Genomic DNA, 20,646 nt, shown 5'->3' with positions numbered 1-20,646 from the left:
CTGTCTCTATGGAGAAGTATTGTTTTCACCCTTCTCTGCTCTCCTGCTTTAAACTAAAACACCCTCAACCGCTTTGCGTAAGAGGACCTTTGCTTTGTTCACAAAAGATGGCTGAGAAAGCTGATAACATTGTATATTTCAGTTCAGTCCACAGGAATTTACAAGGACGTAAGATTTCTGACAGAATAAACAGGTTTTTTTTTTGTGTTTGCAAAAAATGTGCCTTCAAAAGGAAACTAATGCTATTGCCACACTTAAGGACTTGTAAACTGCAATATATGATTTTTTTGTTTGTTTAAATACCTTGAATAAATATTTAAACTTGTTTACTGTACACAAGTGAGACAAATCTGTGTTCTCCATTCCTGGTCCCAAGGCTTTTTGTTGGTTTAAAAAAAACCAACCAAAACCTAAAATGTGCCCTCCCACATCCACAAGCTCACACTCCATGAGAACCAGAAACACCCCAAAAGTGTATAGAAAAGTACAAAAACCTTATCCCCCCAACTATACAATTATTAAAATAAGGTGTCGAAAAGATTCTTGAGCTTGAACATGACCTTTTTCAAATAAGTGACATTTCCACAAACTTCTAGGGACACTGCTGAGACTCAAATACATAATGCAAGAGGTCGGGGGAGGCAGCTTGTGAAGCATCCTAGTACAAGGTATATGTAACCATCATATAGCATCGCACGGACTCCTCAGCTTGTATATGACCTTCAACTACAGTCGTGTGAAAAAGAAAATGCACTTTTGAATTCTATAGTTTTAAGTATTGGCAAATATGAATCCTCTGGTCCTGAACAGGTGACAACAACCTCAGATGAGCAACATCACATGACATATTACACTGTGTGATTGTTCACATAAAGCCAAAATGGAGAAACAATGTGTAAAAACTAAGTACACATGGCTGCTACTTAATTCCTATGGAGGCAGTAAGCCCTGATTCACACTCGTAACCGCCGGCCCGTACAGATCTGTGTTGCGTGCACGGCTGTATCGGGCAGCTCGCAGGAAGGACAGGTGCTGCATGTGATTATACGCAGCAGCCTGTTCTTCTCTATGGGAGTACGGGGCCGTACGCTGCCCTAGGCTCACCTGAAGTGCACGTCCATACGGGTGCGGTTGTCCCTGCTCGGATCCATTCTGTCTGCGTAAGAGTACGGGCAACTGTACTGCAGTTCGGGTGAGCGTAGGGCCCTGTACTCCCATAGAGAAGAACAGGCTGCTGTGTATAATCACACGCAGCACCTGTCCTTCCCACAAGCTGCCCGATAAGGCCGTGCACGCAGCATGGATCTGTACGGGCCCGGCTGTTACTCAGGTGAACGAGGGCTTACTGCCTCCATAGTAATGAAGTAGCAGCCAGGTGCTGCTAATCAAATGACCTTTGATGAATTGAACGTCAGCAAGTGTGACCACCTCTACAAAAGCTGAAGTTTTAGCAGTTTGCTGGTCTGGAGCATTCAGGTGTGCATTATTACAATGACAAGGAGTCAAGACATCAGCAATGGTGTTAGTGAAGCAATTGTCACAGCCCATTAGACTGGGAAGGGTTGTAAGGCCATTTCCAGTAAACCTATACATTTCATTTAGTTCCGAACGGATATTCGTATGAACTTAAATATATTCGGATGCTTCAGAATTTCCAAATTCTAATGTGAACAAATCCGAATGTTCCTTTTATTGAAAATTCAGATCTGTTCGAATTTCGTTCTAAACTAAATCGGACATGTGACTGTTCTCGGACCAATCAGATGGGTTTTTTGGCAGTTGGGGGTAGCATTACAGGCACAATCATGTGACTTCTGTTGATCTTTCCAAAACAAAAATTTGGACTGGTATCAAATCTGAATAACAAATTGAATTTCGCATCCAAAACAAAATAAATAATCCCAATCGATTTGAAACTATTCAAATTTTTTGTGGGGTTACATGTCTAATTTCCAAACGATTCAAAGTCTAACAAAGTCTATTCTACAGTGAGGAAGATTATTCCCAAGTGGAGTTACATCTCGGACTCTACAGGCCTCAGGTAGCATGTTAAAGATCATAACAGTACAGTTAGAAAAAGACTGAACACGTATAGGCCGTGGGAATGCCGAGGGACATACCATGGATGCAGCAGTGGAGGAGACGGGTTGGAGGGAGTGCTCTAGCAGCCAGTTGTCTGTGAGGGTAAGGTACGTATAACTTAATTTGTGCACTTCGATCAAAACGAGCACTTGGCTAAGAAAAGTTTACCCATACTTCTTTAAAGTACTAGGACAGGACTATAGAGTTTAGAAATTTCAAACAATATGGTAGTCTGAGAACCTGGGCTAAGGTTCTGGCAGGTGGTCTTTTTGTACTGGATGGCAGTAGTACTAGCTGTACCGACCCTGGTACTGGCTGTACAGACACTGGTACTGGTTCTGGCTGGTACTGGATTGCAATGGTACTGGCTGGTGATTAGGATGCTCTTTCCTTTCACAATAGATTGCTGTGTGAGAGCCATCTGTCAGACATCTTAAGTGAGCATTTTTTTTTCTCTTTCTTTGATGATATGGCCATACATCTTCAGGGGTGCCGAGAATACATTGGGGGGGGGGTGTCAATTCATGAACGCAGTTGCGACAAGATTTTTAGGCGCAAATGCCAAAATGTCATGCTAACTAAACGCAGAGTTTTATCTCTGTTGCGCTTTTTTTGTTTGTGTGTGTTTATTGCGTCATATTAGAGCCCGTTCGCATTGAGCAGTTCGCAAATCGCGCGTTTGTTGCGCGATTTGCGCGATATCGCGCAAATGCTTGCCTTGAGCAAGCTTGAATCGCGGCTAAATCCGCTCCAAAAAGGGTCCTGCTGTAGCGACACACGACCCGCGACAGCAGGACCCTTTGCCCCATTGAGAAGCATTGGAGAGCGATATCGCGCGGTAAATTGCCGCGATATCGCGGGAATTACCGCGCGATAAATCGCTCAATGTGAACGGGGTCCTAATGTTTGCAACTCTCTGCACATATTTTGTGACTTTTTTGCATAATATTTCAACTGCACAGTATTTGTGTCCAGCATTTGCGACAGGAAAAGACCTACAAACAGACACACATGCTAGAAGTGCTCCTGACCAAAGATGCAAAAGGACTCGTACCCTCAAGTTAGCTGAGCTCCTCCGCTGTCATTCAGGAGGTTCCCAGCAAGCTTGCCACAGTTAGAGACAGAGTTTTGATACAATTCTCCTTTATGAAGGCATTTGGGAATGAAAGATAAACTAGGATAATAGATCTGTCCCTATCTGCACTAGAAATGAGGGATAGGACAGTTTGAGAGACGCTGATGATGCAACATTATTGATCAATCCACCCCATTGTTTCTCTTATTACAACACTGGGGACGATCAGATGACTAGAGCAGGCGGTTTTTCCCACTGCGTTTGAGGAGGTTATGGGGAATGGTCATGTATTCAGAACAGTCGTAGACAAGAATATGCTTTGAAATTTTGCTAAAATCTTTGCAGGAAAAGTTTCACTTTTGTACTCTACAATAAAATACTTTTATCCAAATATATAAATTAACTTCTTCAATGTCTAAAATGTCATATCTTTTGGAGGCTCCAGTGGTGAGATACAACGGATATTTCACTTTTATGTATGTTATTTATTCTTGTTTCCACATTGATGTTGGGATATCATGTATGGATGCTTGTGTTCCCAACAGGACCTTGACGATGATGAATTTGATGTTGGAAAACCAAAGAAGCAGCGAAGAACGATAGTAAGAACAACGTCTATAACCCGGGTCCGTTTAATTTACTTATACTAACTTGGACTGTGTGTTTAGTAACTACTGGGTGAGCAATTATGCTGTATCACTGTCACTTTTGCTGTCCCATTAACCTGTCTTAAAGTGGATGTGCTATCATTAGTCAAAGTTATCTTAACAGTGCAATGCTCCCATTTCTTAATTTAGTTGATGTAGTTGCACACTGCAGTGGTATTTTGTAGTTGATTTTATACGAATTAGCACTTGTTTCCCGTTCCTTTTAAATTCTCACAGAAAATGTCGTCTTCTATGGTGACTGGTGCATCCCCTGCATTCAGAAACCCAAAAACCTCACAGGGAATCTGGTTATTTGCTCTATAGTTATTTAGAGATTCATAAATCTATCGGCTGTGGAGACAGTGCTTGGATGTTTCTTGCTGGTCTTACTATCACACACATCTTCCCTGATACATATGTAGACATGTACTTACCGTATTTTTCGCTCCATAAGACGCACTTTTTTCCCCCCAAAAGGAGGGGGAAAATGTGCCTGCGTCTTATGGAGCGAATCCCAACGCCCGAGACATGCAGTTTCGGGCGCCGGGTGAGTAGTAGGAGCCACTGCTCGTTGAATACGAGTGATCTAATGAGATCACTCGTATTAAAACCGAGCAGCGGCGACGATCGAGATCACCATAGAGCAGACGAAGAACGGACTTTCTTCGTCTGCTCTGTGGGATCACTGAGACCGTGGCGCTGTAATCACAGCGCCACCTGTCTCAGCGGTCACTAACTGCAGCTTCTGTCATAGAAGCTGTGACAGAAGCTAGTCTGTCGAGTGCTCCATAAGGCGCGCCGGACCTCCCTGCGTCCTATGGACCGCAAAATACGGTATATCCTACATGCATACAGTACCTGTCTTTTTTTTGTTTGTGCAGCAGACACCTCTGTCAATATATATATTTTTTTTTTTTGGGGAGCACAGTAGACTATTGACTGAAAAATCCAGCCTGTCTGTATCCTTTTCCCCCTTGAGATTAGTCATCTAAATATTTCTGTTTATTTGGTTCCCTCTACCTCTATCTACCTCTGTTCATTTTTAAGGGTACTTGTTGAGGCAATCATGTATAAATAGACCTGTGATACTTGTTCTCCCTTGTCACGCTAATATAGATGAAAGGTGATATTGCATATCCTATTCCTAGAGGAACCCTAGGTATATTGACCATGGGTATCCCTCAGTGTACCTCCAACTGTCATTTTAAAGTGGGAGGGAATAATTGATCACCCTATGTTCACCATTGTAATTTTTTACTTTTTGCAGAGTGTTTGTTTAGTTTTATGTTGGAAGTCACAAATTTACTTGAAATGGCTAATATTGTGTAATACATTGTAATACTTACTGGAGAATTATGTCTTTTTTTAAATGTTGATGTTTATGTACGTCTAAAACGACACGGTAATTATGAGAATAATTCCAGAACTGGAACAGTTGGCTTTAGTGGCTGAGGTTATGTCTCCGGGAAAAAATCCTGCATGCCCGACCATATTCTTATAGCTTCAAGCATCCTTTGTTCATGTTTCAACATTAACGTTTTCATTTTTAATCTGAAAGGTAATTCTAGGAAAAAAACGGTTGCTTAAGTTCTTCCCTAGTTATATCTGCCCTGTGGCCTTCTGATTAAACCATGAAAGAGCAGCAGCACACGTATGAGGTCATTCCAGTGTTTGATACTCCTGTATATCGTAATTCCTACGCTGACGAGCACTGTGTAAAGTGTTTAGAGATCTAAAGACTTAAAGTATTGAACATCCCCATACCAAGCTACAGTGCTATTGTGTGATTACAGAAAAACGATTTCAAGACAAATTCAAATACAAATGTCAAAATACTTTTAGTGAACACACAACCGTTTACTAAATGCATTACTCTATTATACAGTTGTGGGTTTGTATGTATATTTGCCTTAAATTCACCTTCAGTGTTTAAAACTGTTCTGGTTTAGGAATTGTTCTTTTGGCTTTATTACAGTTAAGAAAATTGGGCTTTTTTTTTTTTCTTAAAGATTTGAAATTTTATTCTTATAGATAGATCACAGCATATTCACACATAGATTATCAATTAAAACAATACATTCACATTGTTCCTAGTGGAATAACATCGAATTAATGATTTAATGCTTGTTGCAAAGTTTCCCACTGCTAAGCTTATCACTAGTCAAGTCAAATTGTTGCTACCCTTTTCAATGTTTTTGTTATAGTATCTGTGTATATATAGGTTGTAACTGCTGATAATTGCAATATAGACAATTGTTATCATAGAAATGTTTGCAGTTTTTTTTTCTTTTATTGCCCCAACAGTCGTTAGAAAATGTAATGCAAACACTCAAATATTATGTGTTGCACAATTTTTCTCTGCACATTGTGCTGTAAATGGCTCATTAAACTAGACCTATGGGGTAAGAGTTTTTCCCCATAGTTCTCTTAAGGGTCACAGAAGGACATATACCAACCTCCTCCCGTGACCCAAAGCTCAGTATATTGCGAGCTACAGCCCGCGGTATACTGAGGTAGCAGGGACGGATTCCGACATTACCATTGAGATCCACCCAGCTGTATAAGTGACAGCGGGTTTTGCCTATCTAGAGGCAAAACCAGCTGTACCCGTCCCCTCCCCGTCCGTTCCTCCAGTCAGCGCTGGAGGATCGTAGCGGGGAGGTGGGGGAATCCCTGCAGGGAGCCGTGAGTGACAGTCACGGCTCTCTGCAGGGAGATGATTGAGAAGCGAGCGACGGTATGTGTTCGCTCACTTCCCGATCTATTGATTACCTCATAGTTCTCCTTTAAGCCTAACAATTATTGATGTAAAAGATTTAAGATTCAGCTACAACTGCAGCAGATACGTACACTATACGTCTAACATACATTTTCATTCATATTCCCAGCATACTTTTAATTTACCTTACTAAATTGAACAGCTCACCTGCTGTGCCCAGTGTGCCACCTGACCTTGGCTCAACTGTCACTGGTTCCTTGATTTCATTACACACCAAGGTTATACCGCCACCACTTTTTAATCAGAACACCTCAGTAGACAGTAATAATGTTCTCATTGCATTGTTGGATGGCAAGGGGTAGGGTCTGTCAAGTTGTAGCTTCATTCAAGTGCAACTAAATGCTCCTGTATGACAGTCTAAAGAAGTACCAAGTCCACTTACTGTGTGCTGTACAAGCCTCTTAAAGTAAACAAATGAATTCCTCCTACATTCCTTGACTGAGCCAGGTCCTCAATGTTTGTCTCACTCTCCTCCCCTCTCACACAGTGCAGCTCAGAGTTGCCGTGTTTTAGCAAAAGAGGTAATGCTGTCAATCCGTAAGTCAGTGGGCAGGTACTGATTGACAAGCTATAGTCAGCAGTGAAGGGCCATGCCTACTAAAGCCATTTTTTCATCCCACTGTATTGAAAGTAGGCTCAGCCTACACGAGAAGGGCAAATCTGCTGTGCATTTTGGAGCAGTGCAGCACTGTTGCCACATCATGACAGGAAGCCGCATTAGGAAGACTTCACTGGCAGCATCAACAGGTATCTGTGGAACTTTGCTTGGAAACTAAGAGAAAATTGTAAGTGTAGAAGTGCTGTAGCACATTTTTTCTTTTTGATGGGAGGCCATAGTTCTCCTTAAAGTGCAGTAAGGATTAAGTTAGAGCTGACCCCCGAGCTATAAAAATAACTTCAGCAAAACATACTGGAACATAACTCTGCTATATTTTGTCCAGAGGAAAGGCACAACATCCATGAACAGCTTTGAAACGTAGTAAGATGAGAAAAACAAAAACAAGGCCATCTGATGCTTCTATTCCATAATTACAATCACTAGAATCTCCTATTTCAAGTCATGTTCAATATTCCTAAATCTGCAACTTTAACTAAAATAACAATTGATGATCCTGCCGTGAAGCAATTTGTTAAGGCACTTCCTGTTGTCAAGTGACAACACTCTATCTCTGTCTTCCGATGTTGCCACACAGACTTCTGGTGACCATTACAAGTGGCTATTTCAACATGAATAACAAAGCCATGATTCACTGTTGCCATGCAGCCATCACTGGATAACATATAGACAGGAAATAACAGAGGCTGCAGTGAATCCGCAGCACTAAGATCCAAAAAAGAATAAACCAAAAAGGTAAAAATAGGCATTTTGTTAAAGTTTGCTAAAAAAAAAAGGCAATTGATTATTATACACAATGCTTTAGCAAAATAAATGTTCAGCTGTGTCGTCATACTTTGGTTTGCTTGAGAACTGCTCTTCTCCCCATACAAGTCTATAGAGATTCAAAGCATCTGAAGCAGGTCACCTGTAGGTCATTTTCACAAGGCTATTTTTTCACTTCAGCAAATACAGCGGAAATTACTTGGGTACATTTATGCACAGATTAACGGATTAAAAACATTTAAGGGAGCTGCAAAAACATTTGAGTTTCTCCTGTTCATTCCTGATATTTACGCAGCTCTGCTAGAGAGCACAAATAACAATGCAGAAGCCTGATTGTATTTTTATTTCTCTACTGGTGGCAAAGTGCATTTATAGAATAAGGGCTAGTTTTGTTTTTTCTTTTCGCCTTCTGTATCCCATTGGGGAGATGTAACTTTACTTCCTGTCACCGAGGCACAACTGGAAATAAGAAAGCCTCTAGAAAGTCAGAGCATCATACCCTGTTTCCCCTAAAATAAGGCCTAGCCCGAAAATAAGACCTAGTACCATTTTTGGGAATCTCTAGCGTCGGTCAGTGTGTCTCTCACCTCCCAGCGTCTGTCAGACCTCGGCCGCCTGGGCCCCTCACACAAGTACCGGCCATTCTCATCACCTGCTGTTCCAGGGACAACTGCAAAATGTTTCCATCACTTTGTCTCGGTGTAAAAGATGATCATGACAAAGAGGGTGAATGTACTCAACTGGGACAGACCGCATTTAAGTGACACAACTCAGGAGTTAAATCTTGAAAATAGATTTTCCTGATCTATTATCAAAAATGTATCGCTCTGCTGTAGATCCTAAAATAATCTCTGACTTGGTGCTGACACTGTCCTTCCTTCTGGAGGGTGGCTACTTTTGTTCCCCATGGTCCCTGTGTGTGTTGCAAAGTAGCCACCGCTCCAAGCTCACTCCTGTGATGGACTACAATGTCAAAACAAATTGATAAACTAAACGTGAGATTGGCTCCTGTAAGCCTTTGCCTTAAAGTGCTCAACACCAGCAGAGGGTCCCATGGCAATGAGTGAAGTCTGCTGTTCTGGTGTCTTAAAATGGTTTATATATGCAGCTATTGATGTCTTTCTACAGGACATATATGTGAGGTGCTGTGAAGGAATGTGTGTACAGGGTTGAATGGAAACCTGAAACACTGGCACAGTGTTGTACACACCTGCGTTTCCATTTGAAGGATTCATTTCAAAACGATAAGAGGGATAGTGTAGGATGTATGACTAGAACCATGCTGGTGTACTTGTGTCATGTTATGTGTCAAAAACACTGTAAAATCAGTTCTGCACATAATTCTCTACTAATAAAAGAGGTGCAACATATCGACCAGTAATAAAATGCAGCCGCTGGTAATGAGCACACAAATAAGAAAAAAAAGTGTAATAATGTAACTGCTAACTTTTACTTCCACTTTTTGTATCTGAGTATTTGCACGAGTACTCATGCAAATACTCGGTATCGCCGCCAATACCGATGCTTGTATCGGTGCATCCCTACATAAGACACACTTTTTTCCCCCCCAAAAGGAGGGGGAAAATGTGCCTGCGTCTTATGGAGTGAATACCTATCACCGGACGTCCGGGACATGCAGTTTCTGGTGCCTTGGTGAGTAGTTTTTTTGTACATTCAGCCCTGCTCCTGACAAGCAGTTAACGTTCTTCTAAGCAAGTAAAACGTAATTCAGCATTCCTCAAGATCTCAGTGCTTCATCTAAACACATAACCAACACCTCTTTGGTGGAAAGTTCTCACAAGGGACATGAACCTCTTCAGCTGTTGTGAAAATCTGGGCACCCTGGTGGGGTGGTGGTCATTGGTCCTTAGAGGAGTGCAAACGTTCCAGCAAAACCTGATTCACCAAGACCCCTTCTACATGGTGCACATTCTCTGGAAAACAAACAAGTTGCTAGTGTCTCTATCTTGGACACTATGTCTGCAGCAAGAGATGTTTCAGTGGAGAAGGCTAGCTGTGGATCTGATGGTGTTCTGTTTGAACAGGGAACTGCACAGGCTTTGTTGCAGAATACAAGGATCCTCTGGCAGGTGCCAGTTTTTTTTTAATGGTGCGTGGGATCTAACGCATTAATCTTATGTGTTTTCCCTGGCATCTGCTGAGGATAAAAGTAGAAGGTTTCCTCCATCATCCTTATCTATCCAGATTGGCCTGCAATTGCTTGGTACTTGGACCTAGTTCATCTGCTCAGAGACTGCTAGATAGAATGGGTTCCATTGTCCATACCTGCTTCTCAATGACTAAAGTCTCACATGTGTTGAGACAGAAGGCTTTCTGAGGCTGTCCATCCGATCATGTTCAAGGCCCCCAAGTCATCTTTCTCATAAGGTCTACCATTACAATTTGAAGGCTTACCTCAAGTTGTTTGAGTCTCTTAGTTTGAACCCTTTTTTATTTATCATCAGTAGGGTACAGATGGGGGTAGACCAGCACTTGTTTCTGGCCACCATCAAAGCACATGCTTGCCCTTGACTATTTTCCCTTGGCATCTAGCTAACCATTTTTTGGCCTGTACTTTGTTCAGGGAGTGACTCACATTGTTCCTCCCATGTGGTCTTTTTAGCTGTGGCACTTCAACTTGGTCCTTTTTAGATGTCTTCACTCCCCCTAGTATTATCTGTTGAGTTTGTCTCAGACATTGGCCTTTTCTTTAGCTATTACCTTGGCAAGGAGGGTTGTGGAGCTTACTGCTTTGTCATGCAAGTGCCAGTTCTTTGTTTTGCACAAGGATTATAAGACCTGGGCAAAATGTTTTACCCAAGTTGCCAGAGTGTACTGTATCTATGTATTGCTGCTTACTTCCGAAAGTCAGATTCCCTATTCATTGTTCCAGTTGATTGCCAAAAGACTGCTTTGGCTTCTTGTTAAATCATATTTCAATGGATTCGGCAGGACATTTCTCAGGCTTATACTCTGAAGAATAGAAGATCCATCTTTTCTGGTCACTTCTAACTTTACCAGAGCAGTTAGTGCCTCCAGAGCCATCAGAAAGCTTTGGTCTCCCAGGTTTGTAAAGCTGAAATTTAGTCTTCTATCCACACTTCGTACATTCTATATGGCGAGTGTGGCTGTGTTGGTAGATGCTTTCTTAGGAATGCTCATTTCGACCCCTTTCTGAGTGACTTTACGTTTTTTGTTTTTTTTTTCTGTGTTTTTGTTCCTAGGTACTCGACTCTGAGCAGGACCCAGGGGAACATGCGCCAGAAGTTGAGGAAGATATGGACTTATTGTATGACACACTTGATATTGACAATCCAAGTGATAGCGGCCCAGAAATGGAAGACGATGACAGCGTACTCAGCACGCCCAAGCCAAAGTTAAAGTGAGAAGGATAATCATTCTTCATTGCTCACACACACAAAAAAAATCACTGAAACTGTCAGTTTTGAGTTAGCTGATATTGTATGTTAGGGCAGAAATCTTATTGTTGGTCTGATTTGGTATTATTGGTTTCCTTGTTGTCTTGATTGTTTTTAAGCATTTGAAATAGCTAAAGAAATGATGGACACTAGAGGGCAGCAGATATGCAGGCATGGCCTGAACACTCTTAGGCATCTATGGTAGTCACATTCATGTTTATCTTATGAAAAGAAATGGGTAAGGCACACTGCAGACCTCTCCATTGACCGCTTATGAACGGGAACAGAAGAGCAATGCAACAATATTTTCCAATTCGTTTGATCACTTCTTACTTTAGCAACCATTGTTTTGCTGCCAGTCTCATGGTGCCATAAGGACAATTGCATTGTTTCCAGATCTGGCCAAAATAATGGCTGAACTTGATAACTGTGCGCATCATAAAGCCTTTTTTGTCTTGGGATGGAAAATATTTGCAGTTGTAGCTGTAAGCATCTTTTCCCAGAAAATGTATATTGTGTGGCACTATGCCTCTAGGAAAGTGGAAGCTATGTGTAAAGTGCTGCCGTAGTAAAATAATTCAGCCCTGAATATGTTTTTAACAATGTGTGCTTTGTACCAGTTCTTTAACATTAGGCATTTATGAGCCAATCTACATATTCCGGTTAGGCAGCTACCTATTACTGTGCAAAATCATAGGTAGGAAAGGGATGGTGTTGGCATTAGGAGGAAAATGTAGAAGGCAATACAAGTAATAAGTAGAATAGGTAAAGGCAAAAAAGGTCTAAATTTTACTAGGGCTAGTATTGGCTGTAACCTGTAGAATACCATTGGACATGGGGTGTCGTAAAGTGGGACCATGTAGTGAAGCAGTCAGCTTTTTGCAGCCACTGCTGATTAATTTCCTTGAATTGGAGTGTAAAAAGTGGGGCAGGGCATATGATCCTGCTGAAAGAGGCCACTACCATCAGGGAATACCATTTCCATTAAGTGGTGTACTTGGTTAGCAGCAATGTTTAGGTAAGTGGTACGTGTCAAAGTAACATCCACATAAATGGCAGGACCCAAGGTTTTCCAGCAGAACTTTGCCCAAAGCATCACGCTGCCTCCACCAGCTTGCCTTCTTCCCATAGTGCATTCTGGTGCTGTCTCTTCTCCAGGTCAGTAAAGATAGTAGTCACCAGCACTCACTTGTAATGTGCAAGAAGGATAGCACATTTATTGATATGTCACATGCCTCAAGAAGCCAACGTTTCGGGGCCACGCAGGGTCCCTTCATCAGTGCAACATCATGACCCGGTCCCCAGCTCAGTGACACACACATGCACCCAGCCATCCACATGATTTAAAAGAAAGCGTGATTTATCAGACCAGGCCTCCTTCCTTTGCTCCATGGTCCGGTTCTGATGCTCGCGTCCATATTAGCATTAGACACAGACCCCCTGACTGGTCTGCAGATGACCAGCCCCATACGCAACAAACTGCAATGCACTGTATGTTTAGACACCTTTCTGTCAAAAACAGCATGAACGTTTTCAGCAATTTGAGCTTCAGTAGCTCTTCTATTGGATAGGTTTACACAAGCCATATTTCGCTGCCCACATGCATCTGTGAACCTTGGCTGCCCATGACCCTGTTGCCGGTTTACCAGCTTTTCCTTCCTTGGACCAGTTTTGGTAGGTCCTTACAGCTGCAGACTGGGAACATCCCACAAGAGCTGCAGTTTTCTGGAATTGCTCTGACCCAGTCGTCTAGCCAGCTCAATTTGGCCTTTGTCAAAGTCTAGATTTGTAAGCTTTTATGTAGTTGCATATGTAACCCTTCTGTAGTGCATCTTTTCAGCTAAAATTCAAACAGAGATTTCTATTTTTTTTTCTGGCTGTATCCTTGTGAAGTAACACTTTTTTTTTTTTTTTTTCAAACATTCCTTTTCATTTCATTTTCTAACCTTCTTTTTTTTATTATTATTCTATTTTTCCTGTAGGCCTTATTTTGAGGGTCTTTCACACTCCAGCTCTCAAACAGAAATTGGCAGTTTGCACAGTATGAGAAGTCATAAAGAATTACCAGGCCCTGTAAGTAGCTTCATCTGTTGAAAAGACTTAATCTGCTGAGTTTAGCACTTGCGTAATATTCCATGATGAAAATGTCTATTTGCATGCATATTCTGTATTTCTCTCGCTCTCTCGCTCTCCTCAACTTACCAGTATCTTAATGGAGCAGTGAGGGAGACTGAACTTTACTCTCCCTACTGCTTAAGTAAGGGTATACACGGTTAGAATTAAGAAGAAAATAGATTTTAGAACGTTTGTTCGACTCTCTGAACGTTGATGCAGTGAGATCGATAATTGGCCTCGACCGGTGTGATGAAAAAATTAGAAGGAACCTGTTGGAAAATTTTTCCTGATCCAAGGAAATTTTTATCAGTAATTGTGGATTCGTTCCAAAAACTCCATTCATTCCAAAATGAAATGTTAATTTAAAAATGAAAATCAAACAAAATTTAAAAAGACAATCGCTGCATGATTGACAGCTGGCTCTGCCTATCTAGAGACAGAGCCAGCTGTACCCGCCCCCTCCCCGTCCGTTCCGTTAGTCAGCGCTGGAGGATCGGAGAGGGGGGGAATCACTGCAGGGAGCTGTGAGTGACAGCCACGGCTCTCTACAGCGACAGGATCGAGAAGTGAGCGAGCGACGGTATGTGTTCACTCACTTCCTGATCTATTGAGCCGACGTGTGAGTTTCATTGTCACACATGGGCTCGAACTATGAGGCTGAGGGATTTTCACTCGCCTCATAGTTCTCCTTTTAAGCCTCATTCACACTGCGATAGCTCGGGGCGTACAGGTCCGTGTGACTGCACGCCCATATCGGGCCATTCCCGGGAGGGACAGGTGCTGCATGTAGCAGCCTGTTCTTACCTATGGGAGGATGCGGTCATACGCACATCGTGCGGGTCCGGGTGTCCTTACTCTGATGCAGACAGCACATAGCCTTGGTGCACTTTTCTCCATATTTTTGTTTTTTTGGTTTTTTTTTGTTCTGCTTTTGTTTAGTGATTGTTTAAATGTATTCTTGTAACTTTTTTCCTATTTTTGGTTTGTATTTATAAATGGTAAAAACAAATAGAATTCCATATCTGTTCTTATGGTTTTCTACTAATAATTGTAGGAAGTTTTAACTGTCTTCAAGATTTTGCATGTTTATTATTTGTAAACATAACTTTTGTTTTTCCATTCAAACATATATATTTTTGCTTTCTGTATTTACAGCACAGTACCGTCCACACAGAGAGACCGCATCGTGACAACTCCCAATCAACAAACACTGATGTAAGTTATTGTGACCTAGACCTTGGATTTTTTTAAAGTTTGCTTTTTATTAAGAATTTGACATTTTCTGTTCGTAAGTTTAGTTTAGATGACCCCCTGGTGTAACATATATATGCTTTACACTGATGGGTGGGCTCTAGAGCTGACATGCTAGCTTGCTCCCATCACAAGGATTGGGCTGCCAACAACAAATCCTGGTTACAGTTTACCATTGGGAGCCATTAGGACAGGCTCCCTACCATGTAAGAGCTAGAATAGCCATTCACAGCGATCTCATGATGCGCTTGCCTTTGACTCCCAGTCATAACATACCCTTAAACATACCCCAGGAGCAGGCCGCAAGAGGTTTATATAAAATGCTGGACAAAAAAAAAACATTTGCCCTATACTTTCCCTACCATAATCTGTATGAAATATTCTTTAATCACTGGAATTTTTGTTTTTTTCAGATGTTTATACTTTTGAATATCACACTGGTTAAAGAGTTTTTAACTCCTCGTGTCATGTGATGTACGATCAAGAAAACAAAATGTTTGTCTTGCCTGTAAAATCCAATTCTTGGATTACATCATAGGACTTATGTCCCTGTTTTTTGTGATGCACTGCTTGCTGGGAAACTGAGACATGCTGGGTGTGGGAGATGTTCTGCAGGCCTTTGATACAGCCGTGATTGATTTGCCAGTGCAAATTTTTTTTCCCCTAACCCCCAAACATTAATGAAACCACCTTTAAATGATGTCTCTTAATCCGATCATCATTTTCTTCTTTCCTGTAGTTTTCAGCCTTCTCTCCAGCGCTACGGCAAGTCTCCGATCCAGCGCTGACTCCTCTGAGCTTGCTGGCACTTCCTGTCCCATGGTGTCTGCATGCGGGTGTACGCGTCCATATACTTACCTTGTGTCTCTCCTCGCGTCCCGGCCGAAAATGTGAACTGCGCATGCGCCCGCCCCAAGATGCTTTGCGGCCACCCAAGAATGTTCCCATTTTCGGACGCTCGCGAATGGGGGGGAAGATGCAAGTAAGTTTTAAACCGCTGTTAAAGCTATGGGCCCCTGACGCCTGTAATGGGTCATCCTCCCCCCACCCCCCCGGGATGTGGGACTCACCTTTTTATGATGGCGATCTATGGATCCCTCATACATTCACCAATATCTTGGAAATGGGGGGATGTTGTCCCTTTCTCAAATATTAGGTGCTGAGAACCCTCCCTCTAGATACTAGTATTCATTCCTACAATTAAGACATTTTGTGCTGGTCCTAGCTAGACAAAACCAACTTTACCGCCCATTAACTGCTTTTGAACAACTGTGCACCTCCGAACCCACCCCCACACATCTGGTCTCTCTTTTGCATAGCCTATTGCTTTCCTCTGATCACCGACACTCCTATTTCTCAGCTTGGGAAGGGGAGCTAGGTGTGACTATTTCAGAAGCTGACCGTGCCAAATGTTTATGCCTTACTCACTATGCATGGCCTCTGCGGCACAAGTAACTTTAAGCTTCTGTCCCGCTGGTATCGTTCTCCGGTCAGGCTTCTCCAAATTGACCCTGCAAATTCCGACCTCTGCTTGAGATGCCAGAATGCTGTTGGCACTATGACGCATATGTGGTGGAGCTGCCCATTGATCGAGCCGCTTTGGCAAAGAGTCTCGCATGTGTACGCCAAGGTGACAGCTGTGAATCTTATCCTGACCCCTCAGGTGGCCCTACTGTCTATACTCCCAGGCTCCATCTCTAGTATAAAAAAATCTCTGCTTCTCTTTTTTATTAATGCTGTGAGGGCCTTGATTCCTAGATATTGGAACTCGACAGCTACCCCCTCAATCCAGAAATGGTCTGCAGAAATGTGCTCAATGATGTGGTCAGAGGAACTGATAGCTCAACGTTCTGATCGCCACACCATTTTTATGGAAAGATGGAGACCATGGCTGTTGTTTCTTGACTCGGAGGATTACAGAACCCTGACATGAGCTCATATATATTATATATCACTTTGCAGCCTATCAGTATGGATTGCTCCTTTGAAAGATTGGAATTAATGTTAGCTTGGTTGATGCCCCATCTCTCCCACCTCATGTGCTTTCACTCTTCGTCTGCTTTTCTTTTCTTCTCTGTACAGATCCTTTTCACCTAGCTTCTTTTCATTCCTATGCTTTTACTTGGCTCTCCTTCTTTTCCTTCCCCTGGCTCTCCTTCTTTTCCTTCCCCTATTCCTTTCTCCCTACCACTTCTTTGGTCTTCCTCTTGTAGGTTTTTTCGGACCACCGGACCTCTGTTTCCGGGCCATAGCAATGCTCTTCAGTACAAGCTTGCAACAGAGTCCCTGAAAGGGAAATGTCTTTAAGTTATGCTCTATATGTTATTTTATACAGGCTCATTGCCAAGCCTCGTCCTGAACATTACGCCTGGATCATCCTCATGTGCTGGGCAACGCCTAGTGATATGGTTAAACTTGGTACTAATTGTGTATGGCCAGCTTGAGACATTCCCCTGGCATTGTCACATTTCATAGCAACAGCTATGAAATGTGACAGTGGCTTCTTGAACGCGGGTTGGCGTTTTTAAACGTCCCATCCCGCCCCGTTCGTGCCCGCGGAATCAGCTTTCAATGTAAACAGCCAGCGATGGCTGTTTACATACAAGCGTTCAGGCGTCTTTAGAGACGCCCGATCGCTTGTAATTGCGTGCGGGTGTGCACCCCCTCCGCCACAGCCGGTGCTGGTGATCCCAGGCTCCGCTGCTCCTGGTGTGAGCCCGGGACCATCACAGCAGCTCTGCGGCCGGAGACTCTCTCTTCGGAATGCAGGAAGTGATGTGTATTACATCACTTCCACATTCCTCTGCCACTCTCCGGTACAGAAACCGGAGAGAAGCTGGTGAAGCAGGTCTCTGCTTCATCAGCTTCTCTGGGGGTCCCTAGGTGACATTAGGGGTCTTAAAGACCCCTGATGTCTCCATAAAGAGGACCTGTCACTGCAAATTGCCTATCACATATTGAGCTTGTTTGCTCCCTATGTGATAGCAATAAAGTTAAGTGGAAAAAAAAAAGTTTAAAAAAAATTAGTTACAAAAAAAATTAAAAGTAACATATGAAAGCAATAAAAAAATTGAAATAAAAAAATTAAAGTCCCCCGCCCCCACATGCAAACGCAAGCATGCATCGAGTCCGCCCATGTGTGAAAACGACGATTAGATCCATTGTTGCATATGGCCGCGCCACCTGTTACCTATCGCCGCGAACGTCGGAGTAAGAGCAATAATTCTAGGGCCATTAATCACTGATAACACTAAACTGATGAGCGGTAAAAGCTTTTAAAGCGCCGGCTATGGTCAATTTTGGGTATGGTAGTTCTTTTGCGATTTAGTGGGTGCGTACAATTTTAAAGCTTGACATATTTGGTGTCTATTTACCCGACGTGACCCGTCTTTTAGAACAGGTTTTTTTTCAAAATTTTCTGTACTTTTTTCATATAGTAAAAAAAAAAACCCGTAGTGGTGATTAAATACCACCAAAAGAAAGCTCTATCTGTCCCTAAAAAATGGTATAAAATTAATTTCAGTACAGCGTTGCATGACGGAATAAATGTCAAAGAACTGCAGCGCTAAATACTGAAAAATGGTCTGGCCAGGAAGGGGGTATCAACACCCCGGTCAGCAAGTGGTTAAAGTAGTATTAAACGCTCAAACCTTTTTTTCAATAATGGATCTAGATTAAACAAATATATACATGGCCCAGCAAAGTATTTCTTTACATTTTTACCCAAGCACTTACAATCATGTTTCCGAACAGCTGGCTCCAACTCTCTCTGTTCCACCTCCCCGACACTTCATGTCCTTTACAAGAGACAGAGCCTGAAGCAACTATCAACCTGCAAGGGAAAGGAGTCACCCTAAAACAGGATATCAGGACCAGTGCTCAGGGGACTAGCTTATTCTGCAAGAAACTAAGACTTTTAAAGTGATTTCATCCGCATTTGACATAGCTAAAAAACGTTTTGACTTTAAAGTGACACTGAACCCAGGAGTTAAATCTTAAAAATGCATTAAAGTACCCCAACTACTAACAGTAAGGTATCTTATTTGTCTATCACTCAGATGTAGATCCTCAAACCATCCCTGAGTTCATGCTGACCCTGTCCTTTCTAGAGCATTACTACTTTTGTTCCCTATGGTCCCTGTGTGTGTTGTAAAGTAGCCACTGCTCCAAGCTCACTCCTGTGATGGACTATAATCTCATTGAGATTATAGTCCATCCAGATTGAAGGACAGTGTCAGCACCAATTCAGAGATGATTTGAGAATCTACAGCTGAGTAAAACACGAATGAGGTACATTTTTGTTAATAGTTAAGGTACTTGAATGCATTTTTAAGATTTAACTCCTGAGTTTAGTGTCACTTTAATATCACCTTACTCAATCCACATTGGAGTCACAGCATCACATAAAAGTTTGTTGGTAATACAGCATACAGGTAGCAGTGGCACTGGTATTTTTATTTTTGTTGTTGTTGTTGCATATTACCAATTCCTATTATTTTCATGGTCCATTACATTTCAATATTTCTTCTTAGATTGAAATACCTGAAAGAAAGGCCTCTCTTCCAAAGCATCCGGACAACATATCTGACACCGTTTCATTGGTAAGGAATATCTGAACTCTATAGTAATGACCAGTGACAAAGAAAGTCTAAGTGCTCCTACACTGCTAGACTAACTGCATAAATGTCAGAATTTCAGGAAAACATTGCTACTAGGTATTATTTCTTAGCAAGAGTGTTTTTTGTTTTTTTTCTTACTATAGCCCGTACAGCTCCCGAAGCTGGCCAAGCGGCTCAGCCGAGCCAAAGGCATATGCATTGGCTGGCTGAAAGCCTTGCAACTGACAGCTGGGCGGAGCCAGCCGTGATCTCACGACTGGTTCCGCCCAGTTGCACTGACAGATCAGCATCCCCATGTTACATGGGGACGTTGAACTGTCATTAAACAATTACAACTTGGAGGAGTCGGCCGTGACACGGCCGGCTCCGCCCAGTTGTTGTTTATTGGCTGGGACCTACTAGAAGACTCTAGCAGATCCTGGCCAATAGCAAACAGTTGGGCGGAGCTATCTGTCACTGCTGGGTCTGCAAAAATAGTTTCTTTGAATTTTTCTTTTTTTTCCCATGATCTATATTTATTTACATTTTTAAAAAGATCTTTGTAGATTTTTTTTAAGATTTATCATTTTATTTACCTTTTTAAAAAAAAAAAATTCTACTTTTTTTTTCTTTTCTTTTTGCACTGTTTATTCTGCTTGGTACCACGGTGGTACCGAGCAGAATAGCTGAGCCGAATGCCGCTCGGCTATTCACTTACTACCTTTCGGCCCCTATGAGAATAGGCCGAACAGCAGCGAGTAGCTTGCCGGAGGTTCGGCTCAGCCGATCCACATGTTGGATCGGCTGAGTCGAACTCCTTCGGTTCAGCCGAACATACTGAGCATGTTCGGCCGAAGTGAAGCCAGCCGAAGCAAGCCGATGTACAGCTGAAATCAGCCTACAAGCCTGACGTGAATAGCCGACCAGCGTTCGCTTCACTTCAGGGCGGTTGTTTACTCGGCTGCCTTCAGCAGCTTTGTGAATAATCCTTTTGAGTATTACGTGTTATTTATTGGTAACTAGAGAAAGGCTTAGAACCTTTTTCAGGTTTAAACTCTAGAGATCAGCAAGATTAGCTTGCACTTTATAATTTTAAGGTTTTTGTGATTACAATGTATTCAATGATGTGAGTATTAATACTAGTGTCATTATTCCTTATTATTCAAGGATAATTCTGGAGAAGAGCCTCAGGACACCGAACTTTCCACATTGGATGTTTTCATTGAACGGTTACCACCCAGTGGAAAGATAACCAAGACTGAATCATTGATCATTCCCTCTACTCGGTAAAGATATGCT

At 42.3% G+C, this 20,646-nt stretch overlaps 1 protein-coding gene across 1 annotated transcript in view; it reads left to right on the top strand.

Moving 5' to 3' along the window:
* Positions 1 to 20,646, top strand: part of PACS2 (phosphofurin acidic cluster sorting protein 2) — a 110,804-nt gene that overhangs the window by 55,901 nt on the left and 34,257 nt on the right. The window contains exons 7-11 of the mRNA XM_018566038.1: positions 3,703 to 3,783; positions 11,189 to 11,346; positions 13,366 to 13,456; positions 19,282 to 19,350; positions 20,515 to 20,633. Coding sequence (XP_018421540.1) covers positions 3,703 to 3,783; positions 11,189 to 11,346; positions 13,366 to 13,456; positions 19,282 to 19,350; positions 20,515 to 20,633 — 518 coding nt within the window. The remainder of the gene's footprint in view (positions 1 to 3,702; positions 3,784 to 11,188; positions 11,347 to 13,365; positions 13,457 to 19,281; positions 19,351 to 20,514; positions 20,634 to 20,646) is intronic.

The sequence above is a fragment of the Nanorana parkeri genome, unplaced genomic scaffold (assembly GCF_000935625.1).
Source record: "Nanorana parkeri isolate BGI_ZX_2015 unplaced genomic scaffold, ASM93562v1 scaffold910, whole genome shotgun sequence".
Lineage (NCBI taxonomy): Eukaryota > Metazoa > Chordata > Amphibia > Anura > Dicroglossidae > Nanorana > Nanorana parkeri.
This window is presented reverse-complemented; position numbering and strand designations above follow the sequence as displayed.